The sequence below is a fragment of the Trichosurus vulpecula genome, chromosome 4 (assembly GCF_011100635.1).
Source record: "Trichosurus vulpecula isolate mTriVul1 chromosome 4, mTriVul1.pri, whole genome shotgun sequence".
Taxonomy (NCBI): Eukaryota; Metazoa; Chordata; class Mammalia; order Diprotodontia; family Phalangeridae; genus Trichosurus; species Trichosurus vulpecula.
In genome coordinates, this window is record NC_050576.1 from 228,397,220 (window position 1) to 228,410,123 (window position 12,904).

Below are 12,904 nucleotides of genomic sequence, written 5' to 3' on the forward strand. Positions count from 1 at the left end.
GAACCCAGGACTTTCTACTGACCCTGCACATGATCTACTATGCATTTTGCCTAAACTCAGAACACTAAAGCTAACTAAAAAAACTGAGGAGAGCCATTGAAGACTTGGCTTTCAGAAAGATTTTCTCCATGAAAATCTTAGGCATATAGAAGAGCAGGTAGTAATTGAGGAGTATATGAAATATTGATTATGTTTCTATTATATTTAGACCAGTTCTGAATTGCTAGTTTCCCAGGGGTTCTTAACCTTTTTGTGGCTCACAGACCCCTTTGGCAACCTCTGGAAGCCTATGACCTCTCCTCAGAGAATGTTTTGTTATTCATAAAAGTGAAGAAAGTAGTAAATTTCAGTTGGAAGTCAGCAAAAAATAAAGATGTCATTTTTTCCCATCTAAGGTTCACAGACTTCCTGAAATGTATCCATAGATCCTTTGGGAGACCGCAGATACCGGGTTAAGACCTCCTGCTCTCTATTAATCAAGTCCCCAGGGTCTTTTAAGCAATCACCATGGTACTGTAGAAAATAGAAAAAGGCAAACTATAAAACAAAAGGTCTAATTCTGGACTATTCTGTCAGCCTGGAAAGTAATTCGAGGTATGAGTTAAAACAAACAAACAAACAAACAAAACCAAAGCCCCAACAACATTATTTCTCTTGTATCAAGCCCTGTGGCATCATTCAGCAAATTTCTAATTTCACATTCTGTTTTTTTGCTGAGCCAGTTGGGTTGGGGTGGATACCACCCACACAATTATCACTATCGTCCTTCTTATTACCAGCCTACCTATCCCAGAGGTAAAGAGGGCAATCAAATAACCTATTACTTTCCACCAGTCAATTTTTCCATAAATCCAAAGACCACATATGATACATCTTAATAACAAAAATGTTTGCTTGACCATAACAAAAAAGCCTAAAGTAATTCATGCTTAGAGCATTCCTGCAATGTTTATGGGGAATTTTTAAAAAATCAACATCTTGTCTGCCAAGGGCAGTGACCAACTCTTTCTGCCCACTCCCATCAGCAAGATCTGAAGTCAGGAAAAAATATCACCTCATATTATTCCAGAGATGCTTGACCTGGGGATCTGTGGACTTGGTTTGTTTGGTTTTGTTTTTTTACTATATTTTGATAAATGTATTTCCAAAACAATTGGTTTCCCGGGTAACCCTGGGTATTTTATTTTACATATTTAAAACCCTGAAAGTCAACAGGCTTTACCAGACTGCCAAAAGGCTCCATGACACCAAAAAAGCTTAGGAATCACTGGTCTATTGTTATCCTCAGGCAGAAAATGAACCCAAAAAGTCAAATTACTTTTTGCCTTCTCGCTTTTTCGGGAAGGTCGCCATCGCAGCCGAGTGCGGTGCTCATCCAGGTAAAAGAGCCTTACAAGGCCTTTGCTTCCACTCTTCAGTTTGATCATCTGGGTCCCAGACTGCATTACACTCATGCATCTTTCAACTGTAACAGAAAAGAGGAAATATTTAACCCCTGCTCAACAAAGGCACATGACCCCTACTAGACATCTCAATGTCAGACAAAACGCTGGATTGGTAACCAAAGGCACCAAGAATTGAAAGACAACTGCTTTGGGCACATAACAGCTGCTAGGAATCTTGGTGTTACAATGCACCGGATTGGCAACCAATGGCACCAGGGACTGAAAGACAACTTTGATTCAGGGAACTGAGGAAACTGAGCTGTTAAAGAAATGTGTGATCTGGCAGCAAGTCAGGTCATGGCAGTACACTTGAGCTTTAAGGAAAATAAGTCCATGACAACGATGCTTTCCCAGAGCTCTCTGTTGTTTTGAGTAACAACATCATGTTTTCTGTTAGGAGACTCATGTTGACTTGCATTTGTCATTTCAATTTATATTCATTTCAAATGAACTCTGCCAAAGTTTTCTTAATTTTAAAACAGCAAGTTTTAAAAGGTGTCTTCTTCTAATGCTTCTAAAATCTAGTTTCACAGCCATAATTGAAAGTCTCACAAATTAAAATAGAGCATTGGTTGCTGGATTAAACTAAGCTTGAATTTTTGTCTTCTGTGGAAACTGTTTATTACTCAAAAACCAGTAATACCAAAGTCAAAGTTATTTAAATTAATGTCACAGAGTAGTCTCTGCTTTGAGATGGACCATGCAAAAGCATGTTTAAGATTACCTTCCATTTACACTGTATATATCTTGTGCATATATTGTAATTTGAATATTAGAACATGAGTCCCTTGAGGGGAATGACTTTTTTGCCTTTCTTTTGTAATTGTAGTGATTAGCATAGTGACTGGCACATAGAGATTGATTAATAAATGCTTGTTGACTGACTATGTGAGTTTATAAAATTAATAAGACTTCTAAAAGATCTTGTTTTGAATCACAGAAAATAAACCTTTTTTAAATGAACAGATTTAAATTTTAGCAATTGCACGTGGAATTGAACAGAATAGGGGCTAGACTAGAAGTGAAGAGACCTGTTGCCTAATGTAGGCTTGTTGGTTTGGTTTTCATTTTGAATTCTCTTCCTCCCATCTTCCCCTCCCCCACCCACTGATCAGACAAGAAATATGACAGCCATCATACACATGAAATGACATAAACCACATTTCCACATTTGGCAGGTCTAGATATCTTAACTCAGCTAGATAGGGCTTGGTGCAAATGAGACCAAGGTCATAGGCCTGACTCCCCTACAGGTCAGCCATCATCTTAGATTGTCTTTGGACCCCTGATTAAAAGGATCAGGGGAGAGAGAAAGTATAGAGGAACTATAGAATATTGGAACTTGGAAGGGTCCTTTGAGGACATCTACCCTCTTATCATACAAAGGAGTATGCATAGATTAGAACTAACCCATCACTGTATCCTCAGCACTTAACACAGTGCCCAGCACATAGTAGGGGCTTAACAAATGCTTATTGACTAACTCTTAAAAATTAATTCATAGAGTTTCCAATAGGCAGCCCAGGAATCAAGCAGGGGTATCAAGCATTTATCATTCAATTCAACAAGCATTTTATTGAACACTTACTACGTGCCCAGAACTGTACTGGCAGCTGGGGCTACAAATACAAAAATAAAACAGTCTCTGCCCTCGAAATGCTTATGTTCTACTGGGGACAGTGGTCTACCATATGCAGGGTCGCCTGGAAGATAGTGAGGGATGTACAAAGAAATAGGCGACAGATTCTCTACTCTCAAGGACCGCATCTCTAGTAGACTAGAAAGTCAAATGTGAGTAAGACATAGAGTCAGGAAAAGGTAACTAGCAAATCAGGACAGGAAACAAAGGTTCCCTGAGTGGGACAGGCAGCACTTAGCAGAGGCATTCAGACAACGACTAGAGAACAGGACAATCACTCAACAAACATTTGTTAAGTGTCTACCACACCCTAGCACTGTGCTAAGGACTGAATATTAGACATTAGATTGAGGGCTGGAAAGGGCCTGAGAGATCATTTATAGTTCAACCCCTGCCTCATATAAAATAACATAACACAGCACTTTAAGGTTTGCAAAGTTCTATGACAGAGGATCTCATTTTATCTTCACAGAAACCCTGGGAGGCAGGTGCTACTATTATCAGCTAATAGTGAAGAAACTGAGGCAGAGACAAGGTTAGTGACTTGCCCAGGGTCACACAGCTAGTAAGAATCTGAGGCAAGATTCAGCCCAGGTCTTCTGACTCCAAGTTCAGTGCATCATATGTGTAAAGTGCTCTGCAAACACTCTAACACTAAGTAAGTGTCAGTAATTGTTATTGGAGCCAGCACCCATAGAGACAAAATGAGAACTAACTGGAGGATTACAGAAGTGTCCTGGCAGTGGGGCACAGAGTAGAGAAGTGGAAAAGTGACAAGGGCTTGGACTCTGGTGGAAAATTAAGCATCACCTATCAGGAAATCAACAAACATTTAAGTCCCACGTGCCAGGCACCGTGCTGGCAGCGGGGATGCAAAGATAAACAGTCCTTGCCCCCCAAGCAAGTCCACAATCCATCAAGGAGGTGATGTACACATGTAGGTATTTATACATATGTACACATACATATATATACATGTATGTATATATTTACCAAATCAATGCAAGGTAATCACCAAGACATAAGCACACTGTACTTCTATGCACAGAATCAGGTTTCCCTTTTCTTTCAACCCTTCTACTGGAATGTAAGCTCCCTGAGGACAGAGACTGTTTTGTTTTTGTCCTTGTATTCTCAGTACCTTCAGGGCACTTTTTCTTTTTTTAATCCAGGCCTGTGATTTCATCAGTAACTCTCCATGAAGAAATATTTTATACCAATGGACAGCAACAACTCTGCAACACGTGGCCTTAGAGACTGGCTGTGAGTACGGAGGACCTGTTCAGGGTTCCCCTGTCAGTGTATTCCTCAGGCAGAGATTGCAGCCAAATCTAGACTCGGAAGCTGCCTTCCCCTCTGCACAGACTAGGAGTGGAACAAATGCTAGTTCAGTTCTCCCATATAGGTTCTTACAACTGGTATCCTGCCATTTTGTACAGGAAGACCCCAGAAAAAAAATGTAATAGAAGTGACATTTCTTGAGAAATGGCAGAGAGGGGAGCTAGGTGGTGCCATAGTATACAGAGCACCAGGCCTGGAGTCAGGAAGATTCATCTTCCTGAGGTCAAATTTGGCCTCAGACACTTACTACCTGTGTGACCCTGGACTAATCACTTCACCCTGTTTGCCTCAGTTTCTTCATCTGTAAAATGAGCTAGAGAAGAAAATGGCAAACCACGCCACTATCTTTGCCAAGAAAACCCCAAATGGGGCCATGAAGAATCAGACACGATTGAAAATGACTGAAAAACTAGGCACAGGGGCAGCTAGGTGGCGCAGTCAGTAGAGCACCGGCCCTGGAGTCAGGAGGACCTGAGTTCAAATCCGGCCTCAGACACTTGACACAAGTACTAGCTGTGTGACCTTGGGCAAGTCACTTAACCCCAACTGCCCTGCCAAAAAGCAAAAAAAAAAAAAAAAAACTAGGCACAGAACCTAGCACATGAAGCTGGGTCCTGCATCAGAGAGACCAAAGATGACCTCTCCATCTTTTGGTGACTTTTTAGAGTTTCTTCTTTCCCTCCCTTGAGAGAGAAATGTCTGAGAATCAGTTAGCATTTTCTATAGACAGGGAGAAATGAGCAAAATGCTGCTGCTTCTTGTTATTGTTTGGTTATGACTGACTCTTTGTGACCCCATTTGGGGCTTTCTTGGCAAAGATACTGGAGTGGTTTGCCACTTCCTTCTCCAGCTCATTTTACAGATGACGAAACTGAGGCAAATAGGGCAAAGTTACTTGCCCAGGGTTACAAAGCTAGTAAGTGTCTGAAGCTGGATTCGAACTTAGGAAATTGAATTTTCCTAACTCCAAGACCAGTACTCTATCCACTGTGCCACCTTGCTACCATTAATTCAGAAAGTAATTCATTTATGACATTTAACTAAAACTAGCTTACTTTTTAAAATGATTTCATTATTCCAAGGAAAATCCAAGCGTTTTACACAACTTAATCCAATACCTCCATGAGAGTGTCAGTGATCTATATCCAATGCACAGAATATTCACTAACTCTGCTGATTTATCACATTGACTCAGCCACAGATGTTCATTGAGCCAGTGCTCCAGCATAATTTCATAATAGAAAAAATACTTAACAAGCCATTACAGTGGGCAAGCACACAAGATTGCAATGTCTTTGGTACAATTAAACACCAGATTGCTCAGCTAGGTTTTATTGCCTCTAAAACACATTAAAATGGTATTTGTCTAGAGCTAGATTGAATCACAGGGTTGAAAAGAATCTTGAGAAGTCACCTAATCATCTTTCGTTTTCCAAGGTCCTCAACTATATGTTACCTGTCTGACTGTAGGGGGAAAAACTTTCTGAAAAGTAGCACGAGCAAAAACAAAATGAACTGCTTTTGTAGGTAATGAGTTCCTCATCATTAAAGGGCTTCAAGCAGAGGCTTGATGACTATTCATCAGGGTTGTAAAGGAGGAGATATCTATGCTTCAAGTGGAGACAGGAGGAAATGGATTCCAAATCTAAGGGTTTTTATTCTAAAACTACCCTCCAGCTTCAACTTTCTTTGTGTACCAAGTAATATCCATTGTCAGAAGAAAACTATTTTTGAGATCTCATCTAAATTCCTTATGTTGCTCATTTATCCTTTGCCTCCATGTTGAGTCTTCAGTGGAAATGAAGAAGACCCAGTTATCTTTCTCTTTCATCCTCCAAAGCCATTTCATCTTTCTTCTGAGGTTAACCAATAGCTGAATTACCACCATGGACAGAGCGCTCTTCTCAACTAGGCCCCACCTAGACTGTACCAGGGTAATTCCTAATGTCCTTTACCTCCCTCCTTGGTTGTAGAACATGTTACGGGCAAAATGTGAAAACAACAAATTCTCTCCGAAAGGATGTTATGATCCCAGCTCATGCCAAGGTTAAAAGGCAGATGAGAAGCAAAATTGGAGTGTTCTCTAACTCCTTAATAATGGGAGAGACACAAAATGAAAAAGAAATGGTCGTGCTAATTTTCAAAATCAAGATAACTAAGGTTGTCCAAATGAAAGGTGTTTTCTTTTTAGCACTTTCATATTTACACTGCCCATGTTGTGATTATAGAGGTGGCCTGACATAATGAATAAAGTCACAAGGCTCAAAAACCAGGAAGGCCTGGGTTCAAATTTCACCTCTGATACTTGGGAGTTGTGTGATTCTGGACATGTTTCAAGAAACCCTGTAAGGGTTCTATGTCAGAGAGGGGCTGGAATGTTGGCTGGTGGAAAAAGACCTTCTACAGGGGAGTTCCTGGTGCTTCTTTAATGTATTCCCTTGTATATTATGCCTGCCTCTCATATGTCGTTCAGTCACATCTGACTCTTTGTGACCTCATCTGGGATTTTCTTGCCCAAGATAATGGAGTGGTTTGCCATTTCCTTCTCCAGCTCACTTTACAGATGCTAAAACTGAGGCAAACAGGGTTAAGTGTCTCACCCAGGATCACATAGCTAGCAAGTGTCTGAGGCCAGGTTTGAACTCAGGTCTTTCTGACTATAGGCCCAGTGCTCTCATTACCAAGCAGAAACAAAAACTTCTCATAGGCAGACTGCAGTGGGTGACTATGAAAAAAATGTTGTTGCTCAATCATGTCTTCTCGATCCCATAAACCATAGCACACAGTACTGTCCACGGGGTTTTCTTGGCAAAGATACCGGAGTGCTTTGCCATTTCCTTCTCCAGGGGATTAAGGCAAACAGAGGTTCAATGATTTGCCCTGGGTCAACCACTAGTATATGTCAGAAGACACATTTGAACTTGGGTCCTCCAGAACCAGCACTCTATCCATTGAACCACCTAGCTGCCTCCTATGAAGACATCCCTTGTATTTATTTTACAGATATAACTTCTCTGTCCTACTATTTACCAAAATGCTGCTTAGAAGTTAAAAATGGTTTATTAAAACTAACAATCACAAAATAATCATGACAGTTGACAAGTGTCTACCATTTCAAGGTTTGTGAAGCATGGTACAAATAGATCATCATATTTGCTCCTCACAATGACCCATGAGGTGGTGTTATTGCTCCATATTACAGATGGGGAAACTGAGACTTAGAGACATTAAGGTGATTTGCCCAGGAGCACACAGCTAGTCAGTGCATGAGGCAGGATTTGAATTCAGGTCTTCCTCACTTTATACCCTATGTCACCTGGTCTCATAATCTTTTTAGCACTGGCCTTTCAGGAGTTAATGAATTTCATTCTTGCTCCCCAGATTAAGCATACCAGCCAGACTAAACATGAGTCACAATAATTAGTTTGCTTCCTGAAAAGCATTTCATTTCTATGAAAAGACTGAATAATTCCTATTTCATTCCCTCTCAAGGAAGGGAAGCTGGTCAACTTCTGAAAGCTGCCAGTGGCTACTTTACAGCAGCTTCTAGGGTCTGGCTCTGCCCACAGGAAGTGCTCAGCAAACATTTGAACTTTAAGGTCCTTCCAGAGCTACAGTTGTGAGTCTAGAATACACCCAACGGCCCTTCCACTGGCTCCTATGGCCAGCTTTAGGTCTGAAAATGACAAAATCCCAGCTCTCCTGCTGTTGTTTTGGGGATCCCTTCATTTGGATTCTTTAAGATACTCCCTAAAAAGAAGATGGCGGCTGGAAAGCAGGGACTTGCGTAAGCTCCCACCCAGGTCCCTCCAAACACTTAAAAAAATGGCTCTGAACAAATTCTAGAACTGCAGAACCCACGGAATAGCAGAGGGAAGCAGGGCTCCAGGCCAGGAGAGTCTGGATGGTCACAGGGTAAGATGTATCGCACTTGATTATTTCAGCATTCAAAAGAGAAAACAGTAAAAAAAAGAAAAAAAAGAAAAAGAAAAAGTCCCACCCTACTTAATATTACAAAGTGTTTGTGGCAAATTTGAACTCAGGTCTTCCTGACTCCAGGCCCAGTGCTCTATCTACTGAGCAACTACTGTTTGTCAATTAGAGAATGGTAAATTGAAGTAGATGAATGTAATGGAATATTATTGGGCTGCAAGAAACGAGTATGAAGAATTCAAAGGAGCATGGGAAGATTTATATGAATTGATACAAAGTGAAGTAAGCAGGACCAGGAAAACAGAAATTATATAAAATGTTAATGGAAATTGAAACTAAGCGCTGTAAAATGATGATGACTAAACTTGGCCCCAAAAAAGAGATATGAGAAGTCATCTCCCTCTCATCTTTGCAGAAGAGGGGCACCACGGGTATATAATACTGCATATTCAGTTAATATGTTGGTTTGCTTTAGTGAACTGCTTTCTTCTCCTCCCCCACATACTCCTCCTCCCTACACACACCTTTTTGTTTTCTTTGTTACCAGACATGGCTCATTAGGGGAATGGAGATGGGGAAGGGGAATATTTTGGTAAATATAGATGTAAAAATAAAATGTATCAATCAATTTTTAAAGAACTGACTAGAGGAACAGCTCAGACCAGCCCTTGACTCACCCTGGTTTGATCCCTCCTTTTCATCAATTGACTTCTTAAAAAGACTGACTCACTTTCTTTTGAAAAACAAAGACAAACAAAACAGGTTTTAAATGAAGCTGAGCAGGTTTGTGCTTTAGAATTTATTCTGGATCCTCTAAATTAAATGAATATAAAACCAGCTGCCAAGGACCCAGAAAGACCAGAGACAGCACTCACTCGAGCCAAGAGCTACAGAATAGAAAAGGGATTTCGTTCACCCGTTTCCTCTAGAGCCCCAAGGAATAAAGCCCCTCCCCACTCTGCACATCTTCTGCAAATGCCAACATTCCTCTGAGGCAGAGCTTCCATAGGGCATGAATGGTTTCAAGAGACCACCCGCTGAGCCAGAACAGTTTCAATGACTGCATGTTGAAGACATAGGCATAGCAGTTAAAAAAGCAGCCTGTTGGGTATCTCAGGCAGGGGGGTTTATAAAGAAACCATCTATCTTCAGGAACTTAAAAATAGAACCCCATGAAGCAAAGAAAAGAAGCCCTCCCTGGGAGATCTCCTCCAACTGATTTTCCCTCAACCACATTCATCCGGTGCCAGCTACCTGCACTATCTTCATAACCTTTTTAGCTATAAATTCAACTCTCTACGGCTACCAGTGGGGAATTATGTGCTCATCAAAGTCCACTTTGTATTGCTTTGATTGGCATTGCTAACGTAAAACACTATGCATTATGCAAATGCATCGCACTACACTAAGAACAGTAACATATTTATATAACACTTTACATATATAATTAGTTCATACTACACCAAGTTAGGGGCAGCTAGGTGGCACAATAAATAGAGTGTCAGGCCTAGAGTCAGGAAGACTCATCTTTCTGAGTCCAAATCTGGACTCAGACAGTTACCGGTGTGTGGCCCTGAACAAGTCACTTAACTCCATTTGCCTCACTTTCCTCATCTATAAAACGAGCTGCAGAAGGAAATTACAAAGCACTCTTAAATTGTTGAAAAGAAAACCCCAAAAGGGGTCACAAAGAGATGGACACAACTGAACAACAATGCCCACATCACTTCATTTGATCTTCATAGCAAGTGAGGTGAGGCAGATACTATGAATATTATTAATTATATCACTTTTACAGATATAGAAGCTGAGCCTCACTGGCATAATGAGACCACCATGGCCATAGGTTAGAAAGCATCATGGATAGAATCTGAAATCAGTTTTCCACTACCTCCAAGTCCAATCCTCTCTCTATTATATCAAATGAGATAATATTTGTAAAGGGCTTAGTACAGTGCACAGCACATAGTAGGCACTTAATAAGTGCATATTCCCTTCACCACTACTGTACCAGGCACACCAGGCACAGTGCCAGGTGTGCTAGAGATATAAGACAAAAACAAAAAGTCCCTAGCTTCAAAGAGCATACATTCTACTGGAGAAATGCACACAGGTAAGTAAATACGAAGCATTCAAAGTAATTTAGAGAGCTGGAGTGGTACTCCACGCACATGGTTGAGCCCTGTCAAGGCTATGAAATCAACAATACTACTAATGTCAGAGTACTGATATAGGGTTATATCAATCAAACTACTTTACAGAACTAGTCACAATAGTAACAAAATTCATTTAGGTGAAGAAAGGAGCAAGAAAATTAAAAGAAACAATTTTTATGGCGAGGCATGAAGGAGGAAAAGCATTTCAAGATCTCAAAGTACATTGTAAAGTAGCAATCACAAAACCATTGCTACTGGCTAAAAAAGAGAAAAGTAGATCAATGGACCAGACTAGACAAAGAAGAATCAGCAATCACTGATCAATGCTCCAGTGTCTGAGAAAGCCCAATACGGAAGTTACTTAGTGAGAACACTCTATCTGTTAAGAACTTCCCAGACAATTGGAAACGACTCTGGCAGAAAGGATTGGACAAACATGTAATGTTTTCTACAATAAATTCAAAATGGTCCTCACAGAAATTTTTATCCAGCTGCACAAAGCCTTCAGTCCAATACTCTGCAGTCAGCTACTGGAGCATTATTTATACAGAAACTTTCAGGACAACCTTCAGCAACTTACAGTCAATTTAACCAACAAAATTTGAATGGCACTGCGCCACCTCCCCCTCCTCTCCTTCTCCTCCCTCTTCATCCTCTTATCATCAAAACCAGAAGCCCTCTGCACACTTTCAGTTATAATCAGTTTAAGGACAGTCTTTCCCAACAAACCGGGTTTACATCTGGACCAAAGCAAACACTTCCTGGTACAACAAATCAAGAACCCGTTCCAGAATACCAAGTAACTTCATGGCATTTGCCCTCTCAGAACTCTACCATTCACCATCAAGCTTAAGGGGCTTCACCCCCTCCACCACCAGCACCTGCTCCAGGACCACATCTTGTACAACAGCCAAGTTCCCATCAGCAGCACTATTGTAGCACATGTAGGAGGGCCCATTCCTGCAGTATTTTCTGGTTCACATATTCACTCTCAAACTGCTGGGTGCCATTTGTCACCCCCCCTCCTCCACCAGCCCCTGCACTTCATCACCATCCCCCCCATCCCACCTGAGGACACCAAGGTCTGCAAGCACAACACCAGCATGTAGTAAATACAGCTCCACCCCCACCCCCACCCCCACCCCCACCTCCACCTTCCAGTGTTTTGGCTTCTGGGCATCATGCTTCATTAGCTCAAGCCTCACACTACCCCCCTCAACAAGGACTTCCACTTTTTCCTTCAAGTGATCACCCAGCTGTACCATCTTAAGCTACACATCATACACCCCTGGGACCTGGACCCCAACACCAGTCTGCTGGACTAGGCCTACACTGTCTATTACCAGTCCAAGGTCCTTATCTCTAGTCACAAGGACTAAACAGTAACCCAACACCTACAGCTTCAGCGTTCTGTCTGCATCCCAGCCCTATAACTCCGTTACATGGGTTTCAAGGATCTCAGCAGGCATCTGCAGTCCTAGACAGAGCCCAATTCACAGAGCACAGGTGCCACCATTTCAGAACAATTGCCACAGTTCAAGATGGCATTAACAAGGACACCTAAAACATTTTTAAAAGGTTCTGTAAGATAAATTGTATATTTCATATGTACCTATTCATGGTACTTTTTAAAACTTGTACATGAAACTGTATAAAAGCAAACACCAGTACTCTTTCACTATATTTTTTTCACTGTACTTTTTTTCCTTTTTTTGGTTTTTATTAATTTATTATTTATTAATTTATTAATTCCTGAAAAATGCGCTGTTAAACCCGGATTAGGTATTTTTATTTTATGAGTGAACATTCCAGCTATTTTTCTGGCAGTAGATTTGATGCTGCACAATTTTAAATGTTATTGTTGCAGTTAAATTCATGTAGTGAGCGTTTTCTATTTTGTTTTTATACATATGTAATAAATACACAGCCAAGTGATGGCACTAACAGGTCGCCCTCCCCCTGCTCTGATTCTGTCAACAGTTCTGTGTATTCATCTAGATAAAAAATGCAGTACAGATTCTTCGAGTTCGGTGTGGACTTGGCTCTTTTGTTTTACCAATAATTGGCAGAAAAAAATGTAATTTAATGAATAGATTGTTTCTAATGTTTTCTGACAAGTTCTGTAAAGACTGTATTTCTTTTGTGTGTAAGATTGCTTTACAGCTTTTCATGTGATGTAATACTGTATATATGACAAGTGTCTTTTTGCAAAAATGCGTGATCTTTGTGAAAATAGTACAGTATGTGACATTTAAGTTTTTAATATACTGTCAGCATTGTAGCTCTTGTTGGGCATTTTAATTCATGTTAATAAATCACAATTATGTCAGTTTTTTAATTCAAAATGAGTACATGACATGAATATTAAAGATCTTATCATTAAAAATAGA

At 40.6% G+C, this 12,904-nt stretch overlaps 1 protein-coding gene across 3 annotated transcripts in view; it reads right to left on the minus strand.

Annotated features, from left to right (window-relative positions):
- The window catches only part of PLCH1 (phospholipase C eta 1), a 205,731-nt gene that overhangs the window by 84,881 nt on the left and 107,946 nt on the right, over positions 1 to 12,904 (minus strand). For all 3 annotated transcript variants that reach the window (XM_036755457.1, XM_036755456.1, XM_036755455.1), the window contains exon 2: positions 1,319 to 1,465. In XM_036755457.1, the coding sequence (XP_036611352.1) occupies positions 1,319 to 1,465 (147 nt within the window). The remainder of the gene's footprint in view (positions 1 to 1,318; positions 1,466 to 12,904) is intronic.